This window comes from Volvox carteri (assembly GCF_000143455.1).
Source record: "Volvox carteri f. nagariensis unplaced genomic scaffold VOLCAscaffold_46, whole genome shotgun sequence".
NCBI lineage: Eukaryota > Viridiplantae > Chlorophyta > Chlorophyceae > Chlamydomonadales > Volvocaceae > Volvox > Volvox carteri.
In genome coordinates this window covers 812,350-829,814 of record NW_003307589.1, presented here as the reverse complement: position 1 = coordinate 829,814, position 17,465 = coordinate 812,350, and the positions used below count along the sequence as shown (strand labels likewise).

The window sequence follows — 17,465 nt, the reverse complement described above, 5'->3', positions numbered from 1 at the left end:
GTGTTGGGGCGACAGTGTATTACGATATGGAATCCGATGGTCTGTTGGAGTGCAACGCGTGGATGGGCAATGTGTTTGTCAACCCGCCTTTTGGGGTGCAGGGTGGTGCAAGCTATCAGAGCCTGTTTTTCCAGAGATGCGCAACAGAGTACACGGCTGGTCACATTCACCAAGCAGTACTGCTGCTGAAAGCCGCTGTGGGTTATGCGTGGTTTGATGCCATACTACAATGGCCTGTCTGTTTTCTGCGCCAACGTTTGGCGGGTAGCCAATCCACACGGAAGTGTCGTGGTTTACATGGGCCCAGACGTGCAACGTTTTGTGTCAGTGTTTGGTTGTATGGGCGGAGTACCGGGGGCGACTTCATGGGCCATGCCCCGCCCAACGGAGAGCTCGATGGATTAAGGCATAGATTGCATATGGCGAACATATTCTTCTCGGCAGACATCTGCATTTTCATTTGTTTTCAATGTAGCTCGTGGTACTGAGTTTAGCGGTTTATCAGAGATTTGTCATTGTTTCCACCCGAACCTATTCATGCATACGAGTGTTGTGGGATAAACTGGACGGACTGTCGATAAAGTGTGGTGGGAAAACAGTGGGACCTCGGCAGCTGACTTGACTGGGTAATGCAGTCGTGGCCCTGAGTGCTTGCCTCCGGTAGTAGTAGTAGTGCCAGAGTACGGTAACCAGGTGTGCAAGGTTTTCCACTCCATGTCGTGGGATCGAATCTAATACACACATGAGGCACTTGTAAGCGGTCCTCTTGCAAAGTTTTTCTGTAAATTCCTTAAAAGTCATGTGCTTTTGGATGCCAGCCCCGGCCAATCCTGCCAACTTGACAGCCAATTCGACACCCTGTCAGGCTAATTCGATACCCTGTCAGGCCAATTTGACACCCCGAACAGGTCAATTCGATACCCTGTCAGGCTAATTCAATACCCTGTTAGGCCAATTCGGCACCCGGACAGGCCAATTCGACACCCGGACAGGCCAATTCAGGCGCAGCACAGCCCAATTCCGAGGCTCCACAGCGCAATTCGAATACCTCCGGCGGGTCCGCCAGAACAATTCCAGACCTCGGCAGACCAATTCTTTCGTCAGGAATAAAATCCAGGCTAATTCTGCGACAGAGCTCTTCCCTAATTCCAGCCCGAATCCTACCCTCCTGTATGGGCCTCCTCCCCCCCTTGGCACCATCGCCAGGTCCTTGTCGCAATTCCACGGAATCAACGAACAATACGGCACACGGCCGAACCGATTCCCTAACAAACCACCTACCGACCCCCCCGCTATCCAACACACACACACACAGACACACGTCCAAGCACCCACTTACGTTAGGGATTCTCATGCACGTCCAGGTCCAATGCGCGCGCCATGCACATCCTTAGGCAGGTGCGCCGCATTCAGCGCCTCATGGAAGCGTTACGGGACAACGGACACATGCAAGCATACTGAGCAAGGGAAGACAAGGTTAAAACATCTTGTACGGCACTTTGTCAAACAGGCCCGGAAGCCAGGAACGCAAATACACACAAATAGACGCGGAGTACCGGAGACATGTTTGGCAACACATGCAGGGCCTCTCTGGCGAGTGCTGTTGTGAAGGTGCCGTACCATGCCGTACATCGTAAACTGTAAAATGCAATGGCTTAATGTATCTATATGCCTTTTCCCGTGCAATTATAAGAAATGTTCCATTACGATTTAGTTGGCAAGTATCTTGTCGACTTTCCTAGGGTGTTTTGCTGCGCTTTGCTGATGCTGGTGATAGGTTATGCTGCGTCTGCTGTCGCCGCCAACTAAATCGTAATGGCATATTGCTTATAATTGCGCGGGAAAGGGCATATAGATAAACTGGTCCCACATGTGAGGTGCGGAAATATCTCTAGAAGCAAAGCTCTTCGAACCTTCCGCCGCCTTTCCTTCGGCGCACCCAAAGGGCTCAGGACGACCCTCCGCGCTTCAGAGACAGCTACTGCCCCCCCCCCGGGATTCAGACCTCTCATCGCCAGCCCGCCCACCTCAGGGATAGCACATGCTGCACGCTGTGCATGCCCGTGTAGCAGAGACTTGCGATTACGTACCCTTTCATTACAGGATGCCTGTCCAAACGACTGCGAATTATAGCACTAGTGGCACTAGCAGCACGGCCACTACGATTGGGGGCCGGGCTTGGAATCCGGGCACATGCTCACGTACTGGCTTCTTGCGAATGTGCATTGTGCAAACAACGAATGGGCCACGTACCGTCAAGATGTATAAACTTTCGCTCACAGTACGCCACTCACAAATCACCTCAACCCAAAGCAGAGCCGATCAATCTGCCCCGGAACGCCGCCGGTCGATGTCACCTGGGATACCCCTTTTGGACTCCGTCACGTAGCAAGGCCCTAACGTCCATGATGGCGGTAATGACAAGTCCCGTCTCGACGCAGCGCCACAAGGACACCAAATTAGGAGGAGAGCAGGACGCTATTCCCGTCTTTTGGGGCGCACCCAAACACATCCGGACACAGCTCCGTTGTTGCTTCCAAAATCCACTCCCCACTCGCCCACCGACCCCCTTCCTCTCCTACAAGCTGCATCTCGCCCCGCTCCCCTTGGCAACACTGTTCTATGCCTTGCCCCGCCTGGCCCGCTTCGGCTGCCCCGAGGGTGCGGCTGCTGCAGCACGCTTCGGCAGGGCAGCGGGCGCAGCCGCCGCTGCCGTCTTGGCGGCGCCCTTCACCTGCGACGATATCACCTGCGGCGTTATCTCCTCGTCATCACCGCTGCCGCTATCGCCGTCGCGGCTGTCGTCGCTGCTGCCGCTGTCCTCCGTCTCCGAAGCGGAACCATCGTCCTCCCGGCTACTGCTGCTGCCGCTGTTGCCACTGGCATAGTCACTGCTGCTGCGGCCACCAGCTTCCGGCTCTTCGCCAATCGGCCCCTGAGACCCACCTGGGCCCTCCCCCTCCCTGTCGCCATCCTCATCCCTGCCCCCGTTTTCCTCTCCCCGAGCAAAACCACCGCCTGCGCCCCCCGACGTTCCACTCCCGTCGCTCTCTCGGCCGCTGCTGCCTGCACCCCCGCTACCGGGTGTCGACTCAGATTCCGAGCCCTCTTCCTCCTCCGCGTCCTCGTCCTTCTGGGTCATAGCCGCAGCAGGAGTAGAGAACTGGCCCGCACCCGCTCCTTCACTACCGCTCCCACTAACACCAGCCTTCACAATTTCCTCGTCCTCCCCCACTTCAGCCATGTCCTCGTCCTCCTCCTCCTCGTCCTGATCACTGCTGCTATCCGCGGAAGCACTGTCCACGTCCATAGCGGTGGTGACGGGACCCCGGCTGCCGAGGAGCCGCGCTGCACCAGCCCCCGCCGCTGCTGTGCCCTTCGTCGAAGTCGCCGCCGACGGTCCGCCCGGAGCGCCCAAACCTGCAACAATATGAAACACCGGAGGGGGTGGAGGAGGCGCCCAGGTACTCCGAAACTAAGCGAAGACAGACAACAAGGGGAAGGAGAGAGAGAGTGAGAGTGACGACCCCAGTCTTGTGTTGGCATAACAACAAAATGGCCATACATTACACTACTGTATTGTACTGTACAATCACCGTCATGCGTACACCGCCGCCACACCTCTGTCGCCATGTTTTGTGTGCCCAGCCCCGACTAAACTCCCCACATGAATACCACATTTCCGATACAAACCCTCATCAACTTCCTCCCAATGAGGCACTGAACACTAATTTGCCGGTATTAGCAGGCACTAGGTTACCACTCATAGGGCAGCCATATCGGCTAAGTCCCCCTGCTGGTACCCGCAGTGCAGTGCAGTGCTAGCAGTCCGGTCTTTGCCTACACCCAGCCTGTCGAGTAGTAAGTTTGCGTGCCGTTACGGACCAGCCAGTCTGCTTTTCCTGGTTCGTGTTTCATGCATCGTCAGGTGATGTGCCCTTTGGCTCGGCTGCTTTGCCTTCCGGCCTAGAAGCCTGGTAGCTAACCGCCGCTGTAACAACAACAACAACAGCAAACCCATGGGCGTGGAGGACGAAGAGCATGTACTCTTGAAGTGCCCGGCATATAGCACATGCAGGCAGGATTTCCTGTCGGGTATCAGGTGGGTCATACTATGGAGGATGTGGTGATGGTAGCGGTTGACGTTGGCGTTGAAGTTGGCGAATCGTAGCCACAGTGTTTGGCTAGTGCGGGTCAGAAATCGCAGGTGCGCTGCTACGGCATACCAGTCTCGGTAGCTCGACTAGTTCCGGCATATCCTTCTCTTCTTTCTCGCGTTGAGTGATAGGATATTATAAATTTCATTCTGCGTTTGTATCCTTTTCCTGGACAGGCCTAGGCTGGCTCTTGGCCTCCGGCTCGTGTGAGCCCGTTGCACCTTTGGCAACTCCAGACGGCGTAACAAACGCACACATACACACACAGAAATGGCCCATTCACAACACCCACCGTCGATGCTACCATCCAATTTTAGCAGCCGAACGAAAGACGCCTCCGGGTGGTCAGCCACGTACTGCAGGTAGCGCTCGCACGCCTCGGCCGCGGGCTCCCCGGCGCCCCCACCGCTGGCACCACCTGGCAGCTGTTGCTTGCGCAACAGACGGTCCTTGTTGATGGCGTCCAAAAAGGGTTTGAGCACATCCAGCCGCTCCTGCGTGAGTTCGATTCCCATGTCCATCGGAAAGCACGCACGTGAACAGGTGGAAGAATGAATGACAACCCTGTGATTTGAGCCCCCTCAGACACGCCTGCTTCGCGCGCCCACTTTCCATCTGGGGTAATTTTTTCACTTTGCGATACTGTGATGGGATCAAGCGGTGAGCTGGGAATAGCAGTGTCTCGCACAATTGTGCGATGCAATGTTTAAGGTAAAAGGAAAACGCCTTGACTCCGTGGGTTACGGAGGAAAGACACCGGAGACCCAGGGAAGTGAGAAGGTGGGGTAGAGAAAAAGAGGGGGCAGCCCTACAAGAAGGTCTTGCTTTCGTTACCAAATTACTGAACCAAACCACACCGCCGCCAAGCCCCGACAGCAGCAACATAATGTGCCGTACCTAGACGCACGCAGGCACAATTACAAGGAGCCTGCGCCCTCTACCAGCAAGATGCCCATGGTAGCGTGCCCTTCAATAAAAATTCCAGGCCCCTTGCGCCGTAATAGCTTTCCGTACCTTGTCGCATGGCAGGGAGCGCCAGATTTGGATGGCCGTTTGGAAGTTGATTTTTCCCCCGTCGCCGTGCTGCTTCAGGAAATCCTTAATAACCGGCAACTCCTCCTTCTGTTTGTACAGCTCCTTCATGGCGTAGCACAAGAATAGAGTGTAAGGCGTCAAAGCCACTCGCTTATCTGATTTTCCGCCATCCGCCTTCTTACGCGGCCGCAGCTTCGCCATCCCAGGGAGTAAATCCGCTTCGGAAAGGTTCATGCGCTTGCCAATAGCCACGGCAACGCGTTCTGCATTCTCCGGGCCAAATATCGTGCCTGCAACGCCCAGAAGGCACTGGGCTGCCTCCAATTTTGTCATTGGTCCGTTCAATGCAGCCGCCTGGGCAAATGTTACGAAATGTGTAGACTCGCTTTCTTTCGCCTTCATTTTTTGTTGACTTCTCGCTCTTGCTTTTCCTCCAGTAGGCGGAGCAACGGATTCCAAGGCAATATTCCACATTTATGTGCAAATTCTTCACTCAGGGCGAAGGAATGCGGCACACAGTTCCTGTAAAGATGTGCATGTAGCACCCAAGCGCATAATGATTTGAACGTGCGGCCAGTGATTCAGTTCAAACCGTGACGAAAGTTGTACTAGCTATGCCGTATGGCAGCCGTATAAACTAAAACGGCCATCACACAGGTCAAAGGTAACAGATCTTAAATCCCAGGCAGCCTTCACATCCCACTTCGTTTTACCACAAGACGGATGGAGGCGGATACTACCGGATCAATCGATCATGCACAGCACGTCTTACTCCAAATCTCCTCTCCATATTCCCGTCCTCGTGCCCTCCTCAGCAAGGAATCTTCCATCAGGAGCATGCGTACCAAGAGCCAATAATGGGGTCATGGTCGCTTCGACTGGTGGACTACTTGGGTTCGCCTTAGCAGCATTTTAATATGGCTCTGATACCTTGTAGCTTGCAGCCGCTGCCAGGCAGCACTTCCTTGCCAACTCAACTCCTGTTCTGATTATTTGCCAGGGGACGTTGAGCCGGGCCAGCCCTGCCCGTGGCTAGCTGATTAAACATGGTTGACATGCGATCCGCAAGATTTTTTCAGGACTTTGCTCCTCGGGCTTTGCAGCCCTCCTTCCCGCCGGCGGCAACTGTCAACGGCTACTCAGGCGAGTGACACAGGGCCGACGTAGCATATCGTTCAGCCTCCCGTGCGGAAACCTAACAGCTCATCCTCGTAGCCAGATAACCGCTGGGGCCGTATGTGCTTGCACACCTGGCTGAGTATGCCGTAATGTATATAGATGCAAGGCATGGGCACGGTGTGTGCCCTGGCTATCGTGCGATGGTTCCTTACTGCTCAGCGGACCGCGTAGCTGCTTATGTCGGTTGCCTTCTGACGGGGTTCCGGCTCCAAAATCTTCCTTTTCTGCATTACTGTGTCAATCGGCATCCAAGCAGCGGGTTTTTGTAAGGGTTTTAGAAACGAGTAGAGGCAAGGGCGGGCCTTGAACGATCCACGGGTCGCGTGCATCGTGTGATCCGTCTGGTTTGCTCCGGTCCTTCCTCAGGGCTGCTGGGGGTGATTTGTTCAGTCATGTGTTGCTGGAGGCAGGCAACGGCAACCTTGCACCGCAATCCACTGGCTGTAGTGTTCGCAGACACACCACTACCTCTGCGGAACTGGGCAGGTCGCCGGTAAGGGCGGCGATACCATCGCCGAGCACTCGGTAACGCACTTTTTTGGATACACTAGGTTAAGTGGCACTACACTTTCATACCATGTAGGGGCCACGACAGCCCGCAAAACTTTCCATAGCCAGGAAAGCCAGATCCCAGGAAAATTGAAGTGCGAGCCGAAACCATGCCCATATAGTAACCAGTTCAAACCTCTGGCTGACCTGGCATGACCTGGCTTGTACTGCACCCGGTCCGCCTGGCAGGCTGGCTGACGGTAACATGGCCTCTTGAGTATCGGTGGTCTTACAAATGGCTGTCGCTGTTTCCGTCCGGCCATTGTGTATCCCTATGAGCCTCCATTTTGTTGTTGAGCCATTCGTTCATCTTGACTGATAATCGCTGTATTCACCTGGTGCGTTGGCCTGTGTGTTCCCTGCGTCTTCCCGGCGCCCCACCCACCAGTTACCGAGCAGAAACAATTTCCGAAGGTGGCCGTGCTGCGAGCATAGGCATCAACCGACATAAACACCGTATAAATCCCCGCCCGTTGCCTGTGGCTGGCCCTTTCGCTATTCTGGCTATATACCACACTCACAACCCAAACCTCCACCCGGCAAAAGGGGTCGCTACGCTCACGTGTAAATGTATTCATAATGTGTATCACGTGCTCAGACGTCAAGACTTTCGACCTTGTTACGATGTTTGGTTTGGGGACACTACAGCAATGTGTGGTTTAAGGTCTTGAGTTCAAGTTCTGTGTAGAACCTCGATAATGTTGGAAATGTGAGATTATGGCACGCTGTAGAGTTGAGATCACGGTTGATGGACAGAGATTCGCACGCTGGATTGGTGGCGACTGCTGAACCCTCTTTCCGTACTGGTGTTCGGGTGACATGTTGTGCAGGGTTTCAAGGAGGCAGAACCAACCGCCTTGGACCTGCAATCTGTACGGGGTAGTACAGTGTGGTAATGGTAGATGCTGCTGTATGGTGTTCAATCCTAGATAGGCAACCCGATTGTGTGCAAATGGCCCAGAAGCCGCTTATTCGCTAACGACAATAACAATGTCATCGTCGTTACTGCGGTGATTTTCCTTGCGCACATACATATACACTATATATACGTACACATTCACAACAATCAACACAAAGCCGACGGCCCTCCAACCGAATGGGATAAAAAAGAAAGAAAACGTATTTGGAGGCCTGTCAATGCTTAACCTCACGTACCCTGTGCACCAACACTTCCAGGGCAACTCTCCACCACCGAGAAAGGAGCGGAGAAGCCCAATGCTCTCCACAGACACATCTGTGGAATCTCCCACCACTAGTTGGCTTCTAGAGGGATTTCCTCAGCAAGTCTCTCGTCCTTCACGTCGTCACGTTCCGCTCCGCATCCCCCTGCCGGCTTAGGTTCAGAACCGCGCGTCCCAACATCCATTGCCGTACAGAAGATACCACACACAAGCCATTGGGCTTCCTGCGCCGTCGGTCGTTAATCGAGTTTTCCGTTTGGTGTTCAGTCCAAATCATACAAAGCAACACCCGCATACAGATATATGGTCGTCGGATGATGTGGTTGGACGCAGGCTGAGCACCTTTCGATGCGACGCGCCGTTGTTGACAACCATAATAACAAGCAGCACAACATTTCAGTTTACGGCTGACAGGGTACGTAAAGGTGGCCAAGTGCGTAGCGTATCTTAGGGTTTAGAGGAAGTGATGCGCGGCAATGAAAAGCCAGGGCGTGGGAAATCGCGATAGAAGATGCGCATTTATAGGCATATGAGGGCCAAAGTAAAAATGCGATAGAAAATAGGTAATTCCGCAACCGCAATAAAGGCTATCTGTCGTCCTGCCAGCCAGCCAGCCAGCCTGGCGTTCTCCTCACGCCGCACGTATTAACACTTCGTGCGAATCCATACACGTGATATGATCACGTGATCCACGGATGGCATACAAATGTACGGTACGGGAGATATTTGCGCGGCGAAATGTCACACAAAGACACAAGACGTGCATATGGATGTTTCCCTAAATAGACACGCACACGCACACCCACCCACACGTATATGTACCGCTTACATCAAGCCCTGGTGAACGTAAGACCGCAACAGCAATAAACATCATAATGCGCAACCAGCGCGGCTGGTCAGGACAAACGCCGTGTGCTGGACTTGTTCTTGCGGGTTGGTCGTTTTGGGGTAATATACCGCAGATTAGGATAACCTCAATAGGCCGGCGTGAATATGTATATGAGCCATTTACGTGTGTCTGCGCGCGCGTGTGTGTATTACCCGTGGCGGGGGTGCGAGAACCCCCTCCCTCCACGAGCGCACACACACACAGGCACCCACACCCACACAAATACGCATTCGCGCGCGTACACCGGCATATGTGCAGCAAATTCGTATCCAAACTCCAAAGAGCCCCTCGCCCACCCGCTCGCAATGCTCTGTGCACGCACACGCACATACGAATTTATATACACACGCACACGTCGCGAACGCGAGCACCTCCTGTGTACTCGCCGCCACCACCACCATCGCCACCGTCATGTGATGCGCTCTTGCCCATTTTGGAGACATGCTCTGCTGCCGTGCTTCAGTCATCTCCGACATCCTTCCGACCTGACCAGGGAGGCGACGAAGCGGAACTTTTCAATCACAATCACATTTAAGCCCCTCATGACACCTGCCGGCTAGTATGGGGGTTTGTCCGCCCTTGCCCCTGTGGGGTATCGACGTGACGTGAGCACACCACCACCAGTAACCCACCCCGCCAGGACGCACAGCGCGCCACAGGAAGCATATAAGCACCGTATCTATCTGCCCCGCACTGTCTGCCCTTCGCCTTCGACCCCCGGCCGGGGTGCCACTACCACATCCGGGCCACAAACCCACTTCTGCCTCTATGCAGCTGCAGAGCCATATCCACAGGCTTGGCGTCACAGAGAACGCAAAAGGGCGCGCCCCGCAAGCATATGCGCATACACGCGAGTTGCGAAATAATTTGAGGATTCACATGATGGAATATAAAGCGCACATGAACCGCATCAAAATGCACAAATAAAGTTTCTGTTGTAAGAGAAAACATCACTGACACGCCACGTCACGTCACACGCCCAAGTAGCGGTGCATCTCCTCGAACACAGTACGCGTCCGTTGTGCGCCAAGGCACGGTTCAGGGATTCGGGTTTTCATACCCCCTCGTTACGCCGGCCCAGGTTGATCTCCCACAACGATAACGGCAACGATGGCGATGATCATGGCGACAATGGCGACAGTGAGACGGAAGGCTAAGGACCCACTATAGCCCAGGGACGGTGTTGAATAGCAAGCCCTTTGGCCTTGGCCAGGACCAGGACCAGGACCAGGACCACTTCCAGCGGGCTCTTGATCCCTAAGCACATTATTATAGGAGAGATGGCACGCCGGAGCCGCTCTTGGCCACATCCTTGGGCCGCTTCCCGTTCTGCAGGGAGATGGGAGAGGTGGGAGGTGTTTAGATATGGAGGGAAAATCAAGGAGGTTGCCACGCAGGTCGCGCATAAACAAACTGGGGTTGATGTTCGGGAGCAGGGGACGCGAGTCCAACCTCGTCCTGACTCCCAGCAAACGCTCCCCACCCTCTCACTCTCACACTCCCTTCTGATTGTCAAATTTAGGCAAGCCCTGTCAACCCCCTACATGCATACATGTACGATATATGCACCCGTGGATTCCACCCCCGGCCTCGTACGTTATCCGCCTTGTTCTTGTCTGCCCCCACTGAGAGCAGGTACTTGACCGCCTCCACATGGCCCTTCTCCGCAGCCAGGTACAACGGGGTAGCGCCGTCCTGAGGGGAGGGAGGGAAGGTGGGGAGGAGAGGGAGGGAAGGTGGGGAGGAGAGGGAGGGGGAGGAGAGGGAGGGAGGGTTGGAGAGGAGGGTGGAGAGGGGTAAAGGGAAGGGCGAAGCTTTAAAGCAAGACTCGGAGTTGTTTTTTTCCCTAGACGTCAGCACGCACAGGGGCACAAGCACAAGACATACTTCTATACATACACACGTACACACAGACACACACAGACAGCTCCACCGGGGGCTAGTAACTCTGCTTTCCACTGGCCTGCGGCCCCCTAGCTAGCCGCATAGTTAGCTGGCTATGGTACACCATTCCCCCTTGGGTACGATAATTTAATGTGATTTGATGTTTTACAATGATTAGCCGGGTCCTGTCGGGGCAGGTATGTAAGCAGACAAACAGATACACAGAGAGACGGCCTCTCACCTCCAGCGTCAGGTCCTTGTCAACGCCCGCCTCCACCAGCATCTTGATCACATCCACATGCCCCGCAAGGCAGGCGCTGTGGATGGGCGTGTAGCCACCCTGGCGATGGGAAAGGGGGAGAGGGGAGGGAGAGGGGAGGAAAGACGAACCACACAGGGGAGGGAGAGGTGGGGGGTTGAGCACGTATTCATACCACCTGTACCTACAGCGCTGTTGCTGTAAGCCGTATTCGTGTCCTAACGCGGCGAACGGGGTTTTGCGGTCCTCTGTCTCTCTCTCTGTCTCTCTCTCTGTCTCTCTCTCTGTCTCTCTCTCTCTCTCTCTCTCTCTGTCTCTCTGTCTCTCTCTCTCTCTCACTCTGTCTCTCTCTCTCTGTCTCTGTCTCTCTCTCTCTGTCTCTCTCTCTCTGTCTCTGTCTGCCTGTCTATCTGATGACTGATGGCGGCCCTTCACCTGACATACATACTGACGTAGTGCTACACAGACAGAGGTGAAACCCCCAACCGCCAGCAGGATTCACTGGGTGAACAAGAGGTAAACGCGATAGGGGGCCGTTCTATTCATTGTACTTGTACTGCAAGACATGCATGAGAAGCATGCGCGCGCGTGTTCAAGTTGTAAGGAAATGAGCCGATCCAGTCAGACTGGTTGCAAATATTTACATGCGCCGTATGCGCGCGTGGTCGTACTACTCACCTTGAGCTTGACGACCTTGTTTGCGCCCTTCTCAATGAGCAGCTTGACAGCCTCCACCCGGTTGTTTTGGGACGCCACGTAAATTGGTGTCGCGCCGCTCTGCGTCGTCATCATCGCAAGGAACGTGGATGACCCGAGGGTCGGTCGGTTTGCCGAGGAGACGTGTTTGTGCCTATCGCGTCAGCGCTAGTCTGCTGCTGACTTACCCACGGATCGACTTGCTAGCGGTGCTAGCTGAACGTCGGTCAGTCTTTAAGGAAAGGAGCTAGTGCGGCTCAGTTGAGAGTCTGTCCAATGTCTCAGCTACGTAAGGCTGATGTGCGAAACACGGCGCACACCTGGCATCATCCTTCGCCCACCCACAGTCCCTCCCAACCATCACCGCCGCAAACGACCCCACCCAACTTCCCCCCAACTTCCCCCTCCCCGCCGGTGCGGTTACTTCTCGTCAATACCGCAAAACCCTGATAACCCCACCCACCACCCACCCACCACCCACCAAGAGCACTGCAGTCCCACCCACCCGCCTGGTTCCCTTCCCCCTCCGCCACGTCGTTTCCCCCACCACCACACCGCCTCCTCCTCTCACACCCTCACGTCCTGCCCCACCTGGAAGGTGGATTCTATGAGCGCCCCCGCATCCAACAGCAGCTTCATCACCCCCACATGACCGCGTTCCGAGGAAATGTACAGCGGAGTGGCCTTATCCTGCAGGTGGGGAGGGGTGGCAAGTGGGAGGGCATATGGGCGGTATATGCCAAAAGGGGGGGGTCTGAACTCATCAAAAACGGGCAGTTTGACTCTACTTGATCCCACAGCGGTAAAATATAAGCGGCCCCCGCCCTCTGTGGGTGTGTGCAGCGAGTATATGTGTTGGGTGCCTGGCGCACATACATACGCACATACGCACACATACGTACGTACGTACTCACATCATGGCTCACATGTGCATGTATAAGGCTTTGCCGGTTTTTCACAAATGTGCACTCGAAGCAGGTCAAAGCTTCAGGGAACACGACGAGAAGGTGCAACTGGACACACGTGTGCACATCATCAACTGTTCGAAAAACGGCCATCTCTTACTCGGCTCAGTTTGTTGAACTATACTATACTGGGGGGAAGAGGCGAATATTACTACTGAAATGATAAGACACATAAAGTGGGGGGTGGGGGCTGTATGCCACCGGTGCTTGTATCCACAACCGCGGCCTCTAGCCCGCGGCAAGACAAAAATTGACAAACAGACAGACAGACAGACAAACAAACCTTGCGTGATGCGTTCTTGTTGGCGCCCGCCTTGATCAGCGCGTCCACGCACTCAGCAAAGTTGTTTTGCGAGGCGATGTACAGAGGCGTGGCGCCGCTCTGCAAAGACACGCAGCCACAGGCCAGACAGGAACAGCGATACAACCACAACATATGATGAGCGACAGACATTATTGAAGCCATAGCTGGCATCAATAGCAAGTGGCAAGAGCAGCAACAGTACCAGAGCCGTGGGGACCGCAGGTGGTGTACAGAAGGGCACACGTGTAAATAAATAAATAAATATGTATGTATGTATATATGTCACACACGTGTCCACCGGAGCCCGCCAGGGAGCGAGAACAGCTCCCCCGAGAGGTGCGGGGGAGTGGGTATAAGTATTAATGAGAAGCTGCGCGCGGGAGTCGCGCGTGAGATGATGTCCACTACACACCCACCACCACCAGCACCACCTAGACTCACACCTACTGATATGCGACCCCTGAGGAGCAGCTCAAGCTCTAGGACACAGTCCTGGGGCCCTGGGGCGCATCAGCACCACTTACACACGCCAATAAACCACGTACAGATAACACACATACACATACACACACATACACACACATATACACATAAATAAGCCTTCACATCTCGCGGCTCTCAGTCCATTGAAACACGTACCTCCATTCCCAGTTCTGTGTTCGCCTTGGCAGCCAACAACATATGTAAGCAGTCCGCGAAGCCCTTCTCCGCGGCCAGGTACAGTGGGGTAGCGCCATCCTGCATCGCGGGGTGGGGGGGAACGGGAGGGGGCCAGGTAGTTGTTGGATAGGGTGGGGTCAAAGAGGTTGGGTTGGGTTTGCGGTCGAGTTGGGTTGGTGGGTTTGGCTGGCGGAGTTGAGGCCCCGGTTCGCGGAGGACTTTAGTATTAGACCCAGAGGCTCGATCTCAGCAGGGTTCGATCTGTGTATCACACACATTCAGGGACCAGCATAGTATACCGCCTCATAGTACAGCACCGCACCCAAGTTTGAACAGGTTTCCGTAAAGCTGTTGCGGCGTCACACGGCGATGTGCCACTACCGCAAAATTAAAACGATGCTGCTACTGCCCTTGTGATGACTGCTACTGCCCTTGTGATGACTGCTACTGCCCTTGTGATGACTGCTACTGCCCTTGTGATGACTGCTACTGCCCTTGTGATGACTGCTACTGCCCTTGTGATGACTGCTACTGCCCTTGTGATGACTGCTACTGCTCTTGTGATGACTGCTACTGCTCTTGTGATGACTGCTACTGCCCTTGTGATGACTGCTACTGCCCTTGTGATGACTGCTACTGCCCTTGTGATGACTGCTACTGCCCTTGTGATGACTGCTACTGCCCTTGTGATGACTGCTACTGCCCTTGTGATGACTGCTACTGCCCTTGTGATGACTGCTACTGCCCTTGTGATGACTGCTACTGCTCTTGTGATGACTGCTACTGCTCTTGTGATGACTGCTACTGCTCTTGTGATGACTGCTACTGCTCTTGTGATGACTGCTACTGCTCTTGTGATGACTGCTACTGCCCTTGTGATGACTGCTACTGCCCGTGTTGACGATGATGGTGCTCTGCACGGCGTGTCGACAAACTCCGGCAGGCCGCGAAGCCCAGATGACGGAGGCCACACTGCCTCACCCTCGTCACCCCACATGCAAGCAAAGTGCACCCTCATTCGGGGCCATTCATCCCCAGCCCCACAGCCCAGCAGACCTAGCCCAGCAGGCACAGCGCGATACCTTGAGACCCAGGTTCTTGTCGGCGCCCGCGTCCAGCAGCGCTTTGACGCACTCAGTGTGGTGGTTCAGGACGGCGATACACAACGGCGTGTGGCCGTCCTTCTGCGGATCGCCATCATAATGTTGTCGTCATCATCACCGTGAATGACCGCCATCACACCATGATTGCCATCACAACGAATAGTACAAGGGGCAGATGAAAGGAGGGTTGGGAAAACGGGGTTATGGTGGCTCCGGAACCAAATCGTGTGATTCGGGGCTGACGAGTAACGAGGTGCAGCGTGTTTGCATCACAGCCGGACAGTCCGGCGTTGCAGAGCCTGGACAGAAGGCGATGGAGAGAAGAGGAAAAGGAGGAGTCGCGACGCGGTCAGACGCGGTGAGAGCTCCCGGGGTGGACAGCTCCTGTCGGCAACCAGCCAGACACAGCCAGCCATGTTGGATACCTAAAAGAGACACACCCCTCCTGCTTCTACTCCTATCCATTTCTTTCCCCAATCCATCCATATACCTTACACCCCCACAAACCAAGGACTGCTTGATACATTCTCCCTCGTTAGAGATCCGAGCCTCTCGTCATCATATCCCACAGATCTCCCCCTCTCCCCATGATGGGCCGCCTCCCCTATTCCAAGCAACCAACGGACCTTGAGTTTCACATTCTTGTTGGCGCCTGCCTCCAGCAGCAGCTTCAACGGTTCCACCTTGCCCTTCTCCGACGCCACGTACAAGGGTGTGGCGCCGTCCTGCGTGAGAGAGAGAGAGAGAGAGAGAGAGACGCGACCCAACAGGGGGGTGTAAGGTACATAAATAGAGGTGGTTATGATGCTGATGGTGCTGATGGTACGGGCGGTGATGATAGCCAGGCGTGCCGACTCTCTACCCTCCCCTCCCCCAGCTACCTACAAGCAGCACCTCGCACGTCCTGTATGAATGGAAACCTAAAGAACGTCCGCCCCAACAGTCATGTAGTTATGCGTGCCTTATCCTACGCCCCCGTCCGCCCACCCTGCCAGCCACCCCGCCCGCCCGCCCTCCGTGTGTATTGCATATATGTGCTGTGCCTAATCTCTCCCCCACCTCCACACACACAACACACATGATGTGTACACACAGGCTAAGTTTTGAGATTCTGTGATGCCTTGCTGCCTTTAGGTGCCCGCGTTGTCTGTACTCAGTTCTCGCCGCCCTTGGCCACTACAGCGCCTCCGCCTCTTAGTTCTACTGGCTCCGGCACCATTCTTCTAACCAACATCACTTAAAACTTCCAAACTATGTATGATGTGTGGGTCAGGGGGTTATATCTTCACCCTGCGGCCGCTACCTGGCAGACCCTGCCTTCCCCGGTATTTCAGGGCACCCTCATCCAGTCACCCTAGCCCACTTCTTAGTGGATCGCTCAGGTTCAGTACCCACCAACAGCACCCAACGGAATCTGCCGGGCCGACAGCGGCCCAACTCCGTTCCTGGTCAGCTCGTATGTCAACTTTATCCCAGGTCACCACCGTCCATGGACTAGGTGCACTTTTACCTTCCACCATCGGAAGGATCTTTCCACCCTGACAAGTCTCGACCCCGGAACCTCCGGGGACATCAGTGTGTGCTTTATCAGTCGTGCCTGACTTATGTATACATCCGTACTTCACTGGTGAAATCCCACCACGTCGCGCTGTTGACTACGGAACTCGCTTCGATACCAAGTTAATTATTTCGATATCAAGTTATTTGTGCACCGCCACCACCCTTGCCACCGTCATCGCGGCTCCGAAACTCAATGCAACACACGGAGGGACTTACACTGAAAGCCGCCTCCAGGTTGGCCCCCTTCTCAATGAGCATCTTGACAACATCGGTGTGGCCATTCATGGCGGCTGTGTGCAGCGGTGCACACCCGCTCTGCAGCGTATAGAGCAAGACAAGGTACGCGGGGTGGGTGAGCGGTTGGGCAGGTTGTCTAAGGGAGTCATGCCGGGGCACTGGCGGCTCATTGCTATCCACTGCTCTCAGCACCCGTCCACATCGTCCCCCAAACGACATTCCCGCTGCCGCCGAGGAAAAAAAACTCGGCCGCCTCCACCGCTGCCGGTCTTTACATGTCTTGCATCTGAAAATTTCACCCGCTCCACGCCTGGCCCCTGCTACTCCTCCCTTCCAGGATAGGGCCGCCCACCCACCCCACCCAACCATTGATCCGTGATCCGTGAGACAACGTACCCCACGGGGCCCCGGCCCCAGCCACGCGCACCGTCTTTGCTCCGTTGATGGGCGCCCCGCAAGCCAGCAGCAACTTGGCCACCTCCAAATGGCCCTTCTGGCAAGCCAGGAACAGTGCTGTCATGTTGTCCTGGAGGAAAGGTAAAGGAGGGGAGGGGCGGGGCGGGGAGGTAAAGGAGGAGATAAGGAAGAGTTATGGCGGGTTGGCGGTGTGTGGGAGCGGAGAAGAGGGAAGACGGTCAGACGGGCAAACCGCGGACGGTCGGACAAACCGCGAGGATCTACAGCGCATGGCGATGGCAGTGGCGGAGAAGATTCGAGGTGGGCCGGAGGCCCACCTCTTGACCTACATCACCTCACCAACCAAATATGGACAGGAGCGAGCCCTGCGAGCCCATCCAAGCCCCATCC

The 17,465-nt window shown here is 55.1% G+C and overlaps 2 protein-coding genes across 2 annotated transcripts in view; both read right to left on the bottom strand.

Moving 5' to 3' along the window:
• The window catches only part of VOLCADRAFT_106574 (uncharacterized protein), a gene marked incomplete at its 5' end in the record, with an annotated part of 7,242 nt that extends 1,648 nt beyond the window's left edge, over positions 1-5,594 (bottom strand). The window contains 4 exons of the mRNA XM_002954809.1: positions 1,340-1,389; positions 2,947-3,420; positions 4,450-4,651; positions 5,172-5,594. Coding sequence (XP_002954855.1) covers positions 1,340-1,389; positions 2,947-3,420; positions 4,450-4,651; positions 5,172-5,594 — 1,149 coding nt within the window. The remainder of the gene's footprint in view (positions 1-1,339; positions 1,390-2,946; positions 3,421-4,449; positions 4,652-5,171) is intronic.
• A 3,013-nt stretch (positions 5,595-8,607) lies between these two features.
• Positions 8,608-17,175, bottom strand: VOLCADRAFT_76489 (uncharacterized protein). Its single transcript, XM_002954808.1, has 6 exons — positions 17,086-17,175; positions 16,638-16,736; positions 13,078-13,176; positions 11,116-11,214; positions 10,587-10,685; positions 8,608-10,319 (listed from the first exon to the last, which is right to left on the bottom strand). The coding sequence occupies exon 6, from the start codon at positions 9,318-9,320 to the stop codon at positions 8,880-8,882; it is 441 nt and encodes a 146-aa protein (XP_002954854.1). The 5' UTR covers positions 9,321-10,319; positions 10,587-10,685; positions 11,116-11,214; positions 13,078-13,176; positions 16,638-16,736; positions 17,086-17,175; the 3' UTR covers positions 8,608-8,879.
• Positions 17,176-17,465: the final 290 nt, after the last annotated feature.

Excerpts from the sequence above, each read along its gene's own strand:
- VOLCADRAFT_76489 (XM_002954808.1), bottom strand. The coding sequence starts at position 9,320 with ATGTGCGTGTGCGTGCACAGAGCATTGCGAGCGGGTGGGCGAGGGGCT.